Source organism: Hypanus sabinus, chromosome 12, assembly GCF_030144855.1.
Source record: "Hypanus sabinus isolate sHypSab1 chromosome 12, sHypSab1.hap1, whole genome shotgun sequence".
NCBI classification, from domain to species: domain Eukaryota; kingdom Metazoa; phylum Chordata; class Chondrichthyes; order Myliobatiformes; family Dasyatidae; genus Hypanus; species Hypanus sabinus.
In genome coordinates this window covers 29785426-29804580 of record NC_082717.1, presented here as the reverse complement: position 1 = coordinate 29804580, position 19155 = coordinate 29785426, and the positions used below count along the sequence as shown (strand labels likewise).

Genomic DNA, 19155 nt, shown 5'->3' with positions numbered 1-19155 from the left:
CTGTATAAAAACAACTTGCCACTGACATTTCTCCCTCGCTTTCCTCCCATCACTTCAAAATTATGCCTTGTATTAGCTATTTCTGCCCTAGCAATAGCCTAAAAGACTGCTGTCCACTCAGTCTATGCCTCTTTTCATCTTGTACACCTCTATCAATTTACTTCACATCTTCCTTCACACCAAAGAGAAAAGCTCTAGCTCTAGCTCATCTGTCCTCATAAGATATGCTCCACTCCAGTTATATCTCCTCTTCAAAGCTTCTCTAAAGTTTCCACAACCTTACTATAATAAAATGACCAGAATTGAACACATGTGTGGTTTTACCAGAGTTTTATGGGGTTGCAACATTACCTCAGGGCTCTTGAATGATAAAAGATCCAGATGGCAGCGCACCCAGTTGCAGTGACCGTTCTGATCTCCAGCTAATGAAGTAATTATTCGTCCTTCACGTCTTATGATTGTAAGACTCTGCTGGATATTAAGAAAGTCAAGTACTAACACAAAGTCTGCAGATGCCGGAAATCCAAAGCAACACACACTGGAGGAACTAAGCAGGCCAGGCATCATCTATCGAAAAGAGTAAACGGTCGACATTTTGGACAAGACCTTTCTTCAGGACTGAGAAAGAAGGGGAAAGATGTCAGAATAAAAAGGTGGGGATAGGGGAAAGAGGCTAGCTGGAAGATGATGGGTGAAGCCAGGTCAAGGGCAGGAGGAGAAAGAATCTGATAGGAGGAGAGATTGGGATATAGGAGAAAAGGAAAGAGGAGGTGATCCAGGGGAATTAATAGGCAGGTGAGAAGAAGTGAAAGGTCAGAGTGGGGAATAGAGGGGGTGGGAGCAATTTGTTCACCAGAAGGAGAAAATGATATATAGGTTGGAGGCGACCCAGATGGAATATAAGGTGCTGCTACTCCTACCCCCTGAGAGTAGCCTCATCTTGGTACAAGGCCATGGATCAACACATCCGAATAGGAATGGGATTCGGAATTAAAATGTTTGGCCTCCAGGAAATCCTGCTTGTGGTGGATGGTGCAGAGGAGCTCGATGAAGTGGTTGCCCCAATTTACGATGGGTCTCTCCAATGTAGAGGAGGCCACATCCGGAGCACCGTACTCAGTAGACAACACCAGCAGAGTTGCAGGTGAAATGTTGCCTCACCTGGAAGGTCCATTTGGGTCCCTGAATGGAGGTGAGGGAGAAGGTGGCTGAATGGAGGTGAGGTGCTTTCCACAGGGGTCACTCCCCACCCCCCCCAGTGATTCCCTTTTATTGTTGTCATTCCCAATAATCTCCCTCCAGGCACATCCCTACAACCGGCCTAGGTGTTACACCTGTCCATACAGACTGCAGAAAGTTACCTTTTTCTTAATTTAATTGAATGGTACTATACAGTACAGTGCAAAAGTTGTAGTTATATATTCAAAGTTTGCCAAAGTAAATTAGAAGGAGCTGCTGGCAGGAATGTCAGCAGAGCAGCAGTGGTGTGTGTTTCTGGGAAAAATGAGGAAGGTGCAGGATATGTATATTCCAAAAATGGAAAAAAAACTCAAATGGTAAAATAGTACAACTGTGGCTGACAAGGGAAGTCAAAGCTATTGTAAAAGCAAGCGAAAGGGCAAACAAAACAAAGCAAAAATTATTGGGAAGATAGAGGATTGGGAAGTTTTTAAAAACCTACAGAGAGCAACTAAAAAAATCAGAAGCGAAAAGATGAAATATGAAAGCAGGCTAGCAAATAATATCAAAGTGGATTGTAAAAGTTTTTTCAAGTGTGTTAAAAATAAAAGAAAAATGAGAGTCGATATAGGACCTCTAGAAAGTGAGGCAGGAGAAATAATAACAGGGAAAAGGAGATGGCTGATGAACTAAATGAGTATTTTGTGTCAGTCTTCACCGTGGAAGACGCTAGCATTATGCCTGATGTTTTAGTGTGTGAAGGAAGAAAAGTGGGTGCAGTTACTGTTTCCAGAGAGAAAGTGCTCAAAAAGCTGAAAGACCTAAAGGTACATAAGTCACCTGGACTAGATGAACTGCACCCTAGAATTCTGAAAGAGGTCGTGTTAGAAATTATGGTGGCATTAGAAATGTTCTTTTAAAAATCATTGGACTCTGGCATGGTGGTAGAGGACTGGAAAATTGCAAATGTCACTGCACTCCTTAAGGAAGGAGGAAAGGAGCAGAAAGGAAATTATAGACCAGTTAGCCTGACCTCAGTGGTTTGGAAGATGTTGGAGTCAATTGTTATGGAGTACTTGATGACACAGGACAAGATAGTACAAAGTCAGCATGGTTTCCTTCAGGGAAAATCCTGCCTGATGAACCTGTTGGAATTCTTTGAGGAAATTACAATTAGAAAAGATAAAGGGGATGTAGTGGATGTTATATATATCTGAACTTTCAGAAGGCCTTTGACAAGGTGTCATGCATGAGACTGCTTACCAAGTTAAGAGCCCATGGTATTACAGGAAAATTACTAACATGGGTAGAGCATTGGCTGATTGGTAGGAGGCAGCAAGTGGGAATAAAAGGATCCGTTTCTGGTTGGCTGCCAGTGACTAGAGGTGTTCCGCGGGGGTCAGTGTTGGGACCACTTCTTTTTATGCTGTATATAAATGATTTAGCTAATGGAATGGATGGCTTTCTTGCCAGGTTTGCAGATAATATGAAGATTGGTGGAGGGGCAGGTAGTGTTGAGGAAACAGGTAGGATGCAGAAGGACTTACACAGATTAGGAGAATGGGCAAGAAAGTGGCAAAAGAAATATAATGTTGGAAAATGCACGGTCATGCACTTTTATAGTAGAAATAAGTGTGTGGACTATTTTCTAAACAGGGAGAAAATCCAGGAATCAGAGATGCAGAGGGACTTGGGAGTCCTTGCGCAGAATACCCTGAAGGTTAACTTGCAGGTTGAGTCGATGGTGAGGAAGGCAAATGCCACGTTACCATTCATTTAAAGAGGTCCAGAATACAAGAACAAGAATGTATTGCTGAGGCTTTAAAAGGCATTGGTGAGACCTCACCTTGAGTACTGTGAACAGTTTAGGGCCCCTCATCATTGAAAAGATGTGAGACTGAGTAGATCTGGAAATGATGTTTCCTGCCCTCCTAAATTCCAAACTTGCCAAACAATCCTCATATGTTAGCCCCTTCATTCCAGAAATCATCCTCTGGACTCTCCAATGACAATACATCCTTTCTGAGATGAGGGGCTCAAAACTGTTGACAATGCTCCAAGTGCAGCCTGACTAGTGTTGAATAAAGTCTCATCATTATCTCCTTGTTTTTATATTCTATGCCCCTTGAAATAAATGCCAACATTGTATTTGCCTTCTTTACCACAGACTCAACCTGTGAATTAACAGTTTGGAGTCTTGCATAGGGACTCCTCCAAGTTTCTTTGCATTTCTGATGTTTGAATTTTCTGCCCATTTAGGTAATAGTCTGCTGTATTGTTCCTTTTACCAAAATGCATTATCATATATTTCTCAACACTATATTCCATCTGCCACTTTTTTTTCCATTCTTCCAATTTGTCTTAAGTCCTGCTGCAGTCACACTGCTTCTTCAGCACTACCTACCCCCCCTACCTTTGTATCATTTGCAAACTTTGCCACAAAGCCATCAATTCCGTTATTTAAATCACTGACAATGTGAAAAGTAGCGGTCCTGATAATGACCCCTGAGGAACATCACTAATCACTGGCAGCCAACCAGAAAAGGCCCCCCCTTTATTCCCACTCGCTGCCTCCTGCCTGTCAGCTATTCTTCTATCCATACCAATATATTTCCTACAACACCAGAGAATTTTTTTCTTGTTAAGCAGACTCATGTGAGGCACCTTAGCAAATGCCATATGACATCTACTGTCTCTCCTTTGTCCACTGTGCTTGTTAATTCCTTGAAGAATTCTAACAGATTTGTCAGGCAAGATTTCCCTTTATTGAAACCATGCTGATTTTGACTTATCATCTCTAAGTACTCTGAAACCTCAACCTTAATAATGGACGCAACACTTTCCTAACCACTGAGGTTAGGCTAACTGGCCTACGATTTCATCTCTTTTGCCTTCCTGAATTCTTAAAGAGTGGAGTGACATTTACAATCTTCCAGTCCTCCAGGACATGCCAGAATCAAATGAATCTTGAAAGTTCATGACCAATATATCAGTTATCTCTTGAGCAACCTCTCTCAGGACTCTGGAATGTAGTTCATCTGGTCCAGGTGTCTTATCCACCTTAGGACCTTTCAGTTTGCCTAGCACTTCTTCCCTTGTAATAGCAATGACACTCACAAACCTCTGGCAGACTACTAGTGTCTCCCACAGTGAAGACTGATGCAAACTACCCATTAAGTTCTTCTGCCATTTCTTTGTCCTCCATTACTACCTCACCAGCATCATTTTCCACAGTCCAATAAGAGCTCTCAGTTTCCTCTACCATTATATAACTGATAACACTTTAATATCCTGCGAACATTTGAAATTGAAGGTTTCATGTTAGTGATCCCTGTCTTTTGAAAAAGACATAATCTTCTGAATGTTAAAAACAATAAATCCCACTTTTTTGTTTTCTTATATGAAATGCAGCTCTGTAATTTAAAACAAAACATTGGTAAAAAGCAGCATGTTAGTGTGTTGAAATGGTAAAGAAAAAGGGAATATTTGTCATTTACTCCAATTCTCCAAATTAAAGGGCTTTAACTCTTCCATCCCCATACAGGGACAATTTTGGCTGATAACAACCTACCAAGCTATATAAATACTATTGATAACCCATGGGTGAAATGGACTCTTAAAATGTGGAAAACTATTATAAAAGAATATAACCTAGGAGGAGATATTGTAATTCTTAAATGGTGTGTATGTGACTCGGATTTTATGCCGAATAAACCAGATGTTAGATTTAAGGATTGGACAGCTCAAGGAATAACTACTATGCAATATAATGAAAGAAGGAACTCTGTTCAGTTTTGAAATGCTTAAAGAGAAACACTTATTAGAAAAACAAGACTTTTATCGGTATTTGCAGATGCGACATTATGTTAATAGGGTGAAAAATGTAACTGAGGCAAGGACAAGTTTGATAGAACTGTTTAGAAAAGCATATAATTCCGATAATGGTAGCAGAATCATTTCAAGTGTGTATAAAGTTCTGTCAAATCTTAAAACACACTCGACTTCATATATTAAAACAATTCATATATTAATTAATATATTAAACAATTCATATATTAAAACCATATATTAAAACAAAATGGGAGAAGGAAGGAGGGATAACTATATCTGAGGAAGAATGGACAATAATATGGAGGTATCAATGGAAGTGTACCAGAAATGGAGGGAGTTTGGGTGGTCATTGCTTTTACAAGGGAAGAAGTGCTAGGCAAACTGAAAGGTCCTAAGGTGGATAAGACATTCCAGAGTCCTGAGAGAGGTTGCTCAAGAGATAACTGATATACTGGTCATGAACTTTCAAGATTCATTTGATTCTGGCATGTCCTGGAGGACTGGAAGATTGTAAATGTCACTCCACTCTTTAAGAATAAGGTATTTTATTACACCCTCTCAGAAATCCCATTATGATAGTAACCTCCCTGTTTGCTGGAGAAATTGTGGAAATCAAAATGCAAGCCATTACCATATTTTCTGGGATTGCCCCATTATCAAAGACTATTGGAGTGGGATACACAATGCCCTACAAAACATTTTTAAATGTGAAGTACCCTTAGAAAGTAAGATCATATATTTTGGGTATATACCTCAAGAATGGTTGAAAAGAGATAAATGTTTAATGAATATATTGCTGGTGGCTAGTGAAAAGACTCTTACCAGGAAATGGTCATCACAGGAAAGCCCAATTTTAAACGCATGGATGGAAATTACAATGGACATTTGCAAAGTGGAAAAGATAGCAGCATCTGTCAATCATATTTGATTCATACTGGAGAAAAATGATTACCTCACAGGCCTGATTTTATTCTCACAAATCAATGATTATATTGTAAAAAAAACTACTCCCTACATGTACATAGTTTCTTTTGTTCTTTTTTTTTCTTCCTTTTCTATAAGTGTATACCTCAGATAAATACTATGTGGAGATTTGTGGCAAACATGAATATATGATATACATACAGTATCTGAAATACATCTTACGGTAATGTTTGTATGATGCTGAATTTCAATAAAAAATTTCAAAAAAAAAATAAAGGGCTTTAGTGGTGAAACAGGTGGTGGAGCTATGGTTCTAATTTTGAATCCAAATAAATTAAAATTGGATCATGTAATCATAGTTTGAATATATTGTAGTGTGTTACAGAGACTGCAGTGTGAATTATGAACCATGTAGGGAGTTAAATTCAGCCTGGTGTAAGAGTGAGCGAGGAGGCCAACTATTAGAAAAGGAAAGGACAAACTTGTATAGTCAAGTAGAATGCAGCTGTTTAATGTTGGAGGAAAATTACTAATTGCAAATAGATTTCTGCTAACCCCTGTGATCATAATTTTGACATACTCTTTCTTTCCCAGATCAGCAACAGAACACTCTCTGATCATTATTGATGAATTGGGAAGAGGAACCTCTACTTATGATGGCTTTGGCTTGGCCTGGGCCATATCAGAATATATCTCCACCAAGATATGTGCATTTTGTATGTTTGCCACTCATTTTCATGAGTTGACTGCCTTGGCTGATCAAGTACCAACAGTGAACAATTTGCATGTGACTGCCCTCACCACTGATGAAACACTAACCATGTTGTACCGTGTCAAGAAAGGTAACTATAGACATGAGTAGCAACAGTTTAATTTGATATGTTATGTGCCTAAAAAGAATTAATAATACAAGATGAATACCTCTTATCTAAATTCCAAAATCTGAAAACCTCCAAAATGCAAAATATTTTTGAGTATTGGCATAATGTCACAAATGGAAAATTCCACAAGGTACTGCCAAGGTTCCCAGATAATGCACAAGCTTTGGATACACTACATACATTTCTCAGAAGTGACCTCAAATATGTAATGAACAGAAGTTAATGAAAAATAGATAAACACTGCATAAAGCAAAAACTTAAGATCTTGATCATGTATTGAATGAGTGGATTTGTCAATGTCAGAATAAACATATGCATCGTAATGGTATGTTGATTATGAAACAAGCAAAGATCCATCATGACGAACTTAAAATTGAAGGAAATTGTCAATATTCAGCAGGCGGGTTGGAGGAATAAAATGGCATGGCATTAAATTTTTAAAGGCTTTAACAAATTTTAAAGATAAAGCATCTGCTGGTCACAAAACTGCAGAGAAATTCATTGAGTTTGTGAAGATTGGTGTTGATAAAAATCTTAACACCAGAACATCTGCAATGCTGATTGTTTTGATACCTTACATGAATCCTTAAAGAAAAGTAAAATACAAATACAATGTACTGTAATCCTTTGATCAAAATGCAGCATTGTAGGTGGAGACTGAAAGCTTGCTGCTGTTTGTTGCTGTTCAAGATAAAGACTGCTTACTGGTAGCATGTAAAGTCAGAGTTGGAAATGATGGCAATTCTAAGCTATCTCAATATAATCTGTATTCAAAAATGTGAAAGAATTCCTGCCCCAAGCATTTCGGATGAGGAGTACTCAACCTATAGTTTACTTGTTGACTGTATGCAAGTAGAGCAGATGTTTTGTTTTTCATATTTTTCAGGATGTGGTATCCCCTCGGTAATGACGGGTTGGCTCTTTGAAATGCTTTCACCTTTTTGTTGCTTTTGGGGAGGAAGTGCCAGGATTTTCACAAAGAAAGAATAATTTGAATTGGTCGATCTCTGTAGTTGAGAATGTACCCCTAATCCCTGCTGTCCTCTTTGTTGGAGGCAATTGATCTGGGAGATGCTTTCAGCATAGCAAGACACTGCTTTAGCTGATATGAATAGTCAAAATGTTAGATTATAATAAAGCAGAGGAAGAAATAAGAGTTTTAAAGTGATCCTGATAGCAAAGCAGCTCCAGTTTTATAAATAAATTGAAATTGGCGTTGACCAGTATAAGTTGCTGTGAATTCAAAGGCAACACAGTGAAATCTGCAGATGCTGGAAATAAATAAAAACACAAAATGCTGGCAGGCCAGACAGCATCTATGGGAGGAGGTAGTGACGACGTTCTGGGCCGAAACCCTTCATCAGGAGTGAAGTAACATGGGATGGTCGAGGGGGGATAAGTGGGGGGAGGGGGGATGAAGTAGAGAGCTGGGAAGTGATAGGCTGAAGGAAAATGTTTCTTTCAGCCTATCACTTCCCAGCTCTTTACTTCATCCCCCCTCCCCCCACTTCTTATCCCATGTTACTTCACTCCTGATGAAGGGTTTCGGCCCGAAACATCGTCACTACCTCCTCCCATAGATGCTGTCTGGCCTGCTGAGTTCTGCCAGCGTTTTGTGTTTCTATAAGTAGCTGTGACTACACTTTTGCTGTGCTGGAGAACAAGGGTTCAGCTCACATTGACTATCTGTGAAAAATGTCACCATTTTTTAGGAAAGCAGTAAGTGCCAGTGGATTTGAAGCCTTGCAAATTAGTGTGGGCACTTCATTTCAAGCTTATAATTAACGTGGGAAGGGAGCATTTGTAACTGGAAATAAAATATTGAGTTCACAATGTCTTTAAAGCTATATTGCTTTAGAATCAGAGTCGGGTTTAATATCACTGACATATACACATATGTCATTACACATAAAATATGTACTGCAAAATATACAGAGGTAATGTACATGGATTCTTTGTCCATTCAGAAATCAGATGGCGATGGGAGGAAGCTGTTCCTAAAACACTGAGTGTGTATCTTCAGGCCCCTGTACCACCACCTTGATGGCAGCAATGAGAAGAGGGCATGTTCTGAGTGATGGGGATCCTTAATGACAAGTGCCTTCTTTTTAAGGCATTGCCTTTTGAAATTGTCCTTTATGTTGGAAGGGCTATTGCCCATGATGGAGTTTGCTGAGTATGCCTTTTCTAATCCTGTGCAGTGGACACTCCATACCAGATGGTGATGCAGCCAGTCAGAATGCTCTCCATGGTACATTTTTAGAAATTTGTGAGGGTCTTGGTAACCTGCCAAACCTCCTCAACTTCCCAATGAAATATAGCCGCTGTCATGCCTACTTTGGAATTGCATCAATATATTAGGCCCAGGATAGATCTTCAGAGATGTTGACACCCAGGATGCTTGTTAATACAATTTGTACCGTAAGATTTTGCTTCTACCTTCTTCCTACTCCTTTTCAAAGTTGTTTGAGCTTCAGCTTGCTTAGTTTTGCTTCTTTCTTCCACATTTTCAATAGTTTGCTATCCTCTTGCTCATATATTCAAAGGCCTACATTGGTGCTAGAAAGTTTGTGAACCCTGTAGATTTTCTCTACTTCTGCATAAATATGACTTGAAATGTGATCAGATCTTTATGTAAGTTCTAAAACTAGATAAAGAGAACCCAATTAAATAAGTAACACAATACAATTATACTTGTTTATTGAGAAAATCTGATCTTATGTGAAGATTTGATCACATTTTGGGTTTTATTTGTGCTGAAGTAGAGTAAATTCTATAGGGTTCACAAACTTTCTAGCGCCACTGTAGGTGTCCTGTAGTTTCTTTTTGTGACCATTTATCTTGTGCATCAACCATGGATGAACTTGGCTAATGTAGCTGATTTTTCTTTTTCTGTAGCAATCTACTTTTATTCCCAGGTTATGGCAGTAGAACTTCTAATTGTGATTTTAATGTCTTAACTTTTGTTGACACTACCTGAATGTGTAATCTAGTTAATGATACTGTGGCGACCCACTTCCCAGCGCACTCGAACCGGCTCACAAGGTGGCGCGCGCCCTCATTGAGGCAGGTCCTAAAGAGAGTGCCAAGCCTACTTCACCAGCAAGGGGGAAAGCCCGCGTGCGGGGCGGTGAGGCTTTAAAGCGAGGCCGTGAAGTTTGAATAAACCTCTTTTGTAACTGCAGCTCACCAACTCCGTGTTGTTATTGCAGCGCTGCATGTAACACACCGCTACAATACAGCATATTATGTAGTTGGTGCACTTGCACCTGACCTTGCTACAACCTGCTTTTATGTTTTCTTGCGTTATTTTAACTTGAAATTGTGCTCACTGTTAACCTTTTCCCACCACTTCTGTGAACCTATGTAGAATACAAATGTAGAGAAGAATAATCTACGGCACGTTACAGACCCTTCGGCCCACAATGTTGTACGAACCACGTAACCTACTCTAGACACTAGAATATTATTAAGTATTCTCCCATTTGCTTTCTTGAAAGTTCAGGAACCTTTTCCAGTGACTACTGCCTGTTACACCACTAGTATTTAGGGCAGCAATGAAGGTCCTCCATCTCTGTCTGTCCTTGGTCATCCTGGTGTAGAAGAGTTCCTCATTGCTTTTTCCATGACAGTTTTGTTTGACCAGTAAGTGTTTTTAGCTCAGAGCTGACCTCTGAACATGGAGTAGTGGTGGACCACTCTTAGTCTGGCCTTTACCCTTTGGCCTGTCTGGCACGGGCCACCTGACCAACAGCCGAAGCATAAAGCCCTGGCTCCAGCCAACATGGCACTCTGGGTCATTGAGGCATGCAAGCCTCCAAACTACAGAAAAGTTGAGGTCCTCTAGGAGGTTTTCCAATTGACTCCTTTCCTTTTCATGTTGCCTTTGTCAATAATATTTTGGACTTTGGACTGAATTTTTTGCTGCCATGGAGAGTACTGATTACAATATGTGGTATAGCTCAATGAGCATCATATGATTTAAGATCTGGGCTCCTATCATTTGTAGTTAACTTGTAATATCAATCAACATTCCTTTTGCTCTGCAATGATTGAACCTGCATTTTAATCTTGTTGTATTTTTATCAGCAAAGACACATGAATTGTGACAGGCAGACATGTAGATAGTGAATTGTGATAGGTATTTATAAAATACGCAAATGCTTTCTAGAATTTCTTTTATGGCCTACCTGGAATTCAAAGCAACATGCAGAGTAGTTCACATACAATTGTGCTCTTAAGAGCTTTACTTTGGCCAAAGTATAAAGAAGCTTTATTACTAGGTGTCACTATTCAGAAGTGACACAGTAAAAATGAAAAAGTGCGCCCTGTACCATCTTAATGGGTCTTTGTTTCCCAGTTTTAGCTCCAGTTGCCTGTACCATTAGTGAACAAGAAAGAACCAGTGCCCCCTCTTATTGCAGTTATATATCACTGAGAATCCAGAAGGAAACTTGTATATTTGCATTGCATAAAAACTTCATTTCAGATGTGGCTAACCACAATCCTTTTGTGGTGTACAGCAAAGACAAGAGCTTACAACTTGACTTAACCCTTGCCCTTAAAAGAGTTAACAACTAAGAGCAAGCAACTTGCATGGTGTACCACTTTCAACAGAGGGCTTTATTGCTTATTAGTTGGCTTTACATCTTGGCAGGATTTGGGAAACTCCACACCTCAATAGTCTCCCTTGGAACTGAGGCAGCAAGATTTAGTCTACAGATTACTGTTTTAAAACATTTGATCAAGTTTTGTAATTTTATTTAAATATTAATTATACCAGTAAAATATGTATTATGAGGGTGCTAGATTTCAAAGATTTACAAGTGCCAAGTGTTTTCCCGTTGAGCAAAAAAACCGAGATGAAGCATTTGTTTATCTGAGAATCATTTGCCTCATGGATAGAAAATTACCCAGATTTCTGTTTGCTGCTTCAGTAGCTAGCATCCCAATAATGCATTATGTGTGCAATCTTATTTCAGCCTGTATCTCCATTTCTTTTGGTCTCAGTTAAGCATCAACAGGATTTATACCATTCTGTATTAAATTGATTTTAAATATATATATAATTGAGCCTTTGCAGTCCTGCAAGAAAGAATTTATGAGAAAGAATTGCTGCTTATGTACATCAAAGTGTTCTGTTGTTAGGTCTCTGCAAATATCGTGTTCCCAATCTGGGGTCCATGGCATAAAAAAAGTTTGGGAATTCTTGCTTAGAATGGTGTACCAAAGAACCATTATCCTTCAAATTTTAGGTGTGTTTTCAGTGGTGGATTGCCTTAATGAAAAGGTCTCTATCTGTATAGCATTTTCTTATAACTTTCACCCAGATTAAACGCAATAATAACACCAATGAATGTGATACCTCTTGCTACAATTGAGTGTTTTTCAAATAAAAGCAATTCAGTAATCAGATGTAATTAATACTGCTTCACAAGGAAAATACAGTTCAAAAGTACTCTTTGTTTGCGGGGGTGGCTATGTTAAACAGTCAAAATGTAATCGGCAACTGGTTATATTGAATGTAACTTGTTGGTGTTGCAATAAAAATTAGTGATAAAAAAATTTTTTATTTGCTCTTAGGGGTTTGCGATCAGAGTTTTGGGATTCATGTGGCTGAGCTTGCTCAGTTTCCCAAACATGTTATTCAAAATGCCAAGGACAAAGCCCTGGAGCTTGAGGAGTTCCAGAATACAGGGAAAACTGAAGAATCTGAGGAAGGACCATTGGCCAAGAAATCTCGTCAGGAAAAACAGGTTTGTGATTGTGTCCAACTAGTTTTGATTTATCAGAACAGGCTGTCTCAGAAATTTGCATTAAACCTGACCTCTGTTGTAGTTAGTACTGTATTGTAATTTCATTCAGTGTGCTAATTAGCCTGGATTCTTTTCTTTTCATAGTCCTCTAGAGTACTAATTTAACTGAGCTTCGGAATTAGTAGAAAGAGATTTATATTATTTGTTTCATTGACAGTAAATGTTTTCTCTTGATCGTAAATTATTTTGAATATGGCATGCTCATCTTGCATCACTGGACCAGAAGTGAATAATTTTTGTTTATGGACTTATCCTTCTTTTGCCTCTAGGATTTTAAAATGGACAACCATTTCACACTGTAGGGCATTGGAATATTTTTGATGTTATTTAATAGGATTATTAGAGTGGGAGATGTCCATAGGCAGAGAGAAAAAACTGTCCAACTCATAATCAAACTGACAACAAATAAAATACTTTCAATTAGAAATAGAAAAGTAGGAGAAATGTTTTGTATGCAAGTTTGTAACAACTTTATCTTCAAATGTGAAAGTCAGCACAACATGTTTTAAAGCATGAGATCATAAGATAGGGAAGCAGAAGTAGGCCATTCAGCCCATTGAATCTGCTCCGCCATTCAATCTTGGGTTGATCCAATTCTTCCAGTCATCCCTACTCTCCTGCCTTCACCCCATACCCTTTGATGCCCTGGCTAATCAAGAACCTATCTATCTCTGTCTTAAATACACCTAATGATTTGGCCTCTATAGCTGCTTGTGCCAACAAATTCCACAGATTTGCCACCCGCTGACTAAAGTAATTTCTCTGCATCTCGGTTCTAAATGGATGTCCTTCCGTCCCGAATTCAGCCCTCTTGTTCTAGATTCCCCTACCATGGGAAATAACTTTGCCATGTCTAATCTGTTCAGGCTTTTTAACATTCGGGATGTTTCTATGAGATCTCTCTTCCCCCCCCCCACCAATCTCTTGAACTCTAGGGAATGCAGCCCAAGAGCTGCCAGACATTCCTCATATGGTAACCCTTTCATTCCTGGAATCACTCTTGTGAATCTTCTCTGAACCCTCCCCAATGTCAGTATATCCCTTCTAAAATAAGGAGCCCAAAACTGCACACAGTTCTCCAAGTGTGGTCTCATGAGTGCCTTATAGAGCCTCCACATCACATCCTGACTCTTATATTCTATACCTCTAGAAATGAATGCCAACATTGCATTCGTCGTCTTCACAACTGACTCAACCTGCAGGTTAACCTTTAGGGTATCCTGTACAAGGACTCCCAAGTCCCTTTGCGTCTCTGCATTTTGAATTCTCTCCCACCTAAATAATAGTCTGCCTGTTTATTTCTTCCAAGTGCATGACCATACACTTTCAGCATTGTATTTCATTTGCCCCTTCCCCTAAACTATCTAAGTCTCTCTGCAGACTCTCCGTTTCCTCAACACTACCCACTCCTTAATCTATCTTTGTATCATCAGCAAATGTAGCCACAAATCCATTAATACCATAGTCCAAATCATTAACATGCATCGTAAAAAGCAGCGGTCCCACCACTGACCCCTTTGGAACTCCACTGGTAACCGGCAGCCAGCCAGGATAGGATCCCTTTATTCCCACTCTCTGTTTTCTGCTGACCAGCCAATGTTCCACCCATGCTAGTAACTCCCCTGTAATTCCATGGGCTCTTATCTTGCTAAGCAGCCTCATGCAGCACCTTATCAAAGGCCTTCTGAAAATCCAAGTACACTATGTCTACTGCATCTCTTTTGTCTACCCTACTTGTAATTTCCTCAAAGAATTGCAGTAGGTTTGTCAGGCAGGATTTTCCTTTCAGGAAACCCTGCTGGCTTTGGCCTATCTTGTCATGTGCCTCCAGGTACTCCATAATCTCATCCCTAACATAGATTCCAACAACTTCCCAACCACTGATGTCAGGCTAACAAGTCTATAGTTTCCTTTCTGCTGCCTCCCACCCTTCTTAAATAGCGGAGTAACATTTGCAATTTTCCAGTCATTCGATACAATGCCAGAATCTATCGATTCTTGAAAGATCATCATTAATATCTCCGCAATCTGTCCAGCTATTTCCCTGAGAACTGGAGGGTGCATTCCATCAGGTCCAGGAGATTTATCCACCCTTAGACCATTAAGCTTCCTGAGCACTTTCTCAGTCATAATTTTCCTCTGCACAAACTTCACTTCCCTGACACTTGAATGTCCGGTATACTGCAGATATCTTCCACTGTGAAGACTGATGCAAAATACGCATTCAGTTCCTCTACCGCTATTACAATATGTCCAGCATCATTTTGTATTGGTCCTATAGCTACCCTCAACTCTCTTTTACCCTTTATACATAGTTTAAAAAAAAACTTTTAGTATCTTCTTTGATATTAGTCGCCAGCTTCTTTTCATAATTCACCTTTTCCTTCCTAATGACCTTAGTTTCCTTCTGCAAGTTTTTAAAAGTTTCCCAATCCTCTATCTTCCCAATAGCTCTGGCTTCCTTGTGTGCCCTCTCTTTTGCTTTTACTTTGGCTCTGACTTGTCAGCCACGCTAGTGTCCTTCGTCCCTTTGAAAATTTCTTCTTATTTGGAACATATGTCTTCCCTCATTTTTCGCAACAACTCCAGCCATTGCTGCTCTGCTGTCCTTCCTGCTAGTGTCCCTTTCTAGTCAACTTCAGCCAGTTCCACACTCATGCCATTGTAATTTCCTTTATTCCACTGAAATACCGACACATTTGATCTTATTTTTTCTCCCTCAAATTTCAATGTGAACTCGATCATATTGTGATCACTGTTCCCTAAGGGTTCCCCAACCCTAAGCTCTCTTTCACCTCCGGATCATTGCACAACCCCCCAATCCAGCACATCCGATTCCCTAGTGTGCTCAACATCAAGCTGTTCTAAAAAGCCATCCCTTAAACATTCTACAAATTCTCTCTCTTGAGGTCCAGTACTGACCTGGTTTTCCCAATCCACTTTCATGTTAAAATCCCCAACGACTATTATGACATTGTCCTTCTGACATGCCCTTTCTACCTCCCGCTGTAATTTGTAATCCACATCCCGGCTGCTGTTTGGAGGGCTGTATACAACTGCCATTAGGGTACTTTTACCCTTGCTCTTTCATAACTCAGCTCATAGAAACTCTACACCTTCCAATCTGATGTCATCTCTTTCCAATGATTTAATATTATTTCTTATACACAGAGCCACACCACCCCCTCTGTCTACTAACATCTTTCAGATACACCATATATCCTTGGACGTTCAGCTCCCAATGGCAGCCATACTTTAGCCAAGTTTCAGAGATGGCCACAACATCATATTTGCCAATCTGTAGCTGAATTTCAAGATCGTCCATTTTATTCCTTATGCTGCGTGCATTCAAATATAACACTTTCAGTTCAGTATTGCTTTCTGTTTTAACTACACCACACCTCTATTGCCCTGCAACTGATGCCACTGGCTGTGATTAAGCCTCATCTCCCATATATAATCTTTTTATAATCTCTGTTGCATGCTATCTTTGATTTATTTCTGTTTTCCCCTTCCTCAACCCTATCACTTCGGTTCCCGTCCCCCTACCAAATTAGTTTAAACCCTTCCTAACAGCTCTATTAAATGTGCTTACTAGGATATTGGACTCCTTTAGGTTCAGGTGTAACCTGTCCTTTTTGTACAGGTCATATCTCCCCCAGATTGGCCCCAATGATTCAGGAATCTGAAGCCCTGCCCCTACACCACTTTCAGCCGCACATTAATATGTTTGATCATGCTATTCTTGCCCTCGCTAGTATGTGGCACAGGCAGCAATCCTGAGATTACTACCGTAGAGGTCCTGCTTTTCAGCTTCCTACCCAGCTCCCTGAATTCTCTCTTCAGGACCTCCTCTTTCTTTCTGACTATGTCATTGGTACCAACATGTACCAAGACTTCTGGCTGTTCACCCTGTCCTTTCAGAATACTAGGCATGTACCTTGGTACCTGGAAGACATCATACCATGCAAGTATCTCTATCAGGCTGACAGAACCTCCTGTCTATTCCCCTCATTATGGAATCCCCTATGACTACCGCATTCCTCATCTTCCTCTTTCCCTTCTGCACCATGGAACCAGGCTCAGTGCCAGAGACCCAATCATCGTGGTCATCCTGTGTCAGGTCACACCCCCCCCAGCCGCATCCGAAACGAGATAACGATTACTGAGGGAGATGGTCACAGGGGTGCTCTCTAATATCTAAGCTGTTCCCTTCACTTCCTTGACAGTCATCCACTTATCTAACTCCTGCAGCCTTGGAGTGACTAACTCCTTGTATCTCCTCTCTGTCTCCCTAATAAGCTGTAGACCATCAAACCACAGCTCCAGATCCCTAATACAGTCTCTCAGGAACTGCATCTCGGTGTACCTGGTGCAGATGTGGCTATCTGGGAGACCAGAAGATTCCCAAGTTCCCACATCTAACACCCAGAGCAAAATAATAACCCTACTGATATACTCTCTATTCCTCAAAAGAATGCAAAGAAAACCGAAAATGAAGTCCACCTTCCCACTTCACTTGCTGAAGCCTGAATGAGCCAAAGCCTGTCACTTCTACTCTCACCACTGGCCTACTCCTGACAATGGCTGCTCTGCTTATCCCTTCTGTACTTTTATTTAATTCACCAACCTCTGTTGCCGCTGCTGATAGGCCCCACAGAATGGACTCGGCGTTAAACACTCAACATTCATATATGAAGGGAAAACCGTTCTAACATTTCACCCCTGAGATGATACAACAGTTCGGATAGAGGGCTTTGAACTCAAAATGTTCATTATCTCTTCGTATATGCTACCTGACTTACTGAATATCATAAAATTTTATGTTTTATCTTGGAAAATCGTGCTAATGTGGACTTTGGGCTCCATCCTTTCTCCCTTCTTAAAATCTGAAGATTCCTCTATGATAATAGGTATAATATAAGGTGTGCCCATGTCTACAGTTTAAGAACCTCAACTGGCATTTCTGATGGGTATCAGAACATCTTCCATGTAAAATAATTTTACTTGAAGCACTCTGTGGTCATTACTGAATCATACTGAGTAGCATGAAAATGGTGCAGTGTTTACTGCAGCCATGGAGTAATATTTCCCTTCCATTTCTGTAGGATGGTGAAAGAATCATTGCTGATTTTCTAGCAAGCATCAAAGCATTGCCCATTTGTGACCTGTCTGAAAAACAGGTAAAGCAGAAGCTGATGATGCTGAAGTCTGAGGTGCTGGCACAGAATAACAGTTTCATCAATGAAATAGTTGCAAGATCTAAGGTGACAGCTTTAAAGTAAACTTCAGAGTGAATGAATTTACAGATGGAATCCCTGGCAACTAATATGGACAGTCAAGGAAACTAAGCAGAAGTATTCCTTCACACTGAGCACAAGCTGCTGTATAAAAGTGTACCTGAAGACAAAAGAATTGTTCTTGTCAATGGCTGCATTAATCATTTTAACGGAGTTTGAGAGGTGCACCATCTACACAGAAGACACAAGTCTGCTTGGAGGGCTTTTCATGCTTTTTCTATTTCATTTATTCTGTATATTGCAATGTGAGTCACATTGCAGTTAATTTTGTTGTGATTTTCTTTCAAAAAGATAACATTTACAATAAAATTATTAAAATCCATTGCTGTATATTTTTTATGGTTTTTGTAACAACAAATTGCACCTGGCAGTGGGGAAAATGTCATGCACATTAAGTACTTTTTTTTAAAAAATCCTTAATTTTGGAATTCTGAAAGAAAAAAACAATTTGTATTTATATATTGCCTCTAATGTAGATCTATGCCCCAGATTATTTCCAGAAATATAATCCAAATGAAATTAAGTCAATTGAATAATTGTAGGAGAAATCATTGAGCCCTTGTTCAGAGGCAGATTTTTAAGGGGAGATATTATGGTTTAATCAGGAAAGTTCAAATTGTAAACAAAAAGCAACATAAAATATGAATACTCTTTAGTTGTAATGAACCATAGAAAAAACCTACAGCTCAATGCAGGCCCTTTGGCCCACAATTCTGTACCAAACACGAACATACCTTAGAAATTACCTATGGTTACCCATAGCTCACTATTTTTCTAAGCTCGATGTACCTGTCCAGAAGTCTCTTAAAAGATCCTATTGTATTCGCCTCCACTACCATTGCTGGCAGCCCATTCCACACACTTGCCACTCTGCATTTTTTTTTTTGAACAGTTTTACCCCTGACATCTCTGTATTTATTTTTAAGCACCTTAAAACTGTGCCCTCTCGTGTTAGCCAATTCAGCACTGGGAAAAAGCCTCTGACTATCCACACGATCAATGTCTCTCATTACCTTATACATCTCTCTCAGGTCACCTCTCATCCTCCGCTGCTCCAAGGAGAAAAGGCCGAGTTCACTCAACCTATTCCCATAAGGTATGCTCCCCAATCCAGTCAATGTCCTTGTAAATCTCCTCTGCACCCTTTCTATAGTTTCCACATCCTTTCTGTAATGAGGTGACTTGAACTGAGCACAGTAGTCCAAGTGGGGTCTGACCAGGGTC

The 19155-nt window shown here is 39.8% G+C and overlaps 1 protein-coding gene across 1 annotated transcript in view; it reads left to right on the top strand.

Annotated features, from left to right (window-relative positions):
- msh2 (mutS homolog 2 (E. coli)) overlaps positions 1–18253 on the top strand; it is a 60839-nt gene extending 42586 nt beyond the window's left edge. Inside the window, exons 14-16 of the mRNA XM_059985705.1 lie at positions 6529–6776; positions 12399–12571; positions 17740–18253. Coding sequence (XP_059841688.1) covers positions 6529–6776; positions 12399–12571; positions 17740–17916 — 598 coding nt within the window. The 3' untranslated portion in view covers positions 17917–18253. The remainder of the gene's footprint in view (positions 1–6528; positions 6777–12398; positions 12572–17739) is intronic.
- The last annotated feature ends 902 nt before the right edge of the window (positions 18254–19155 follow it).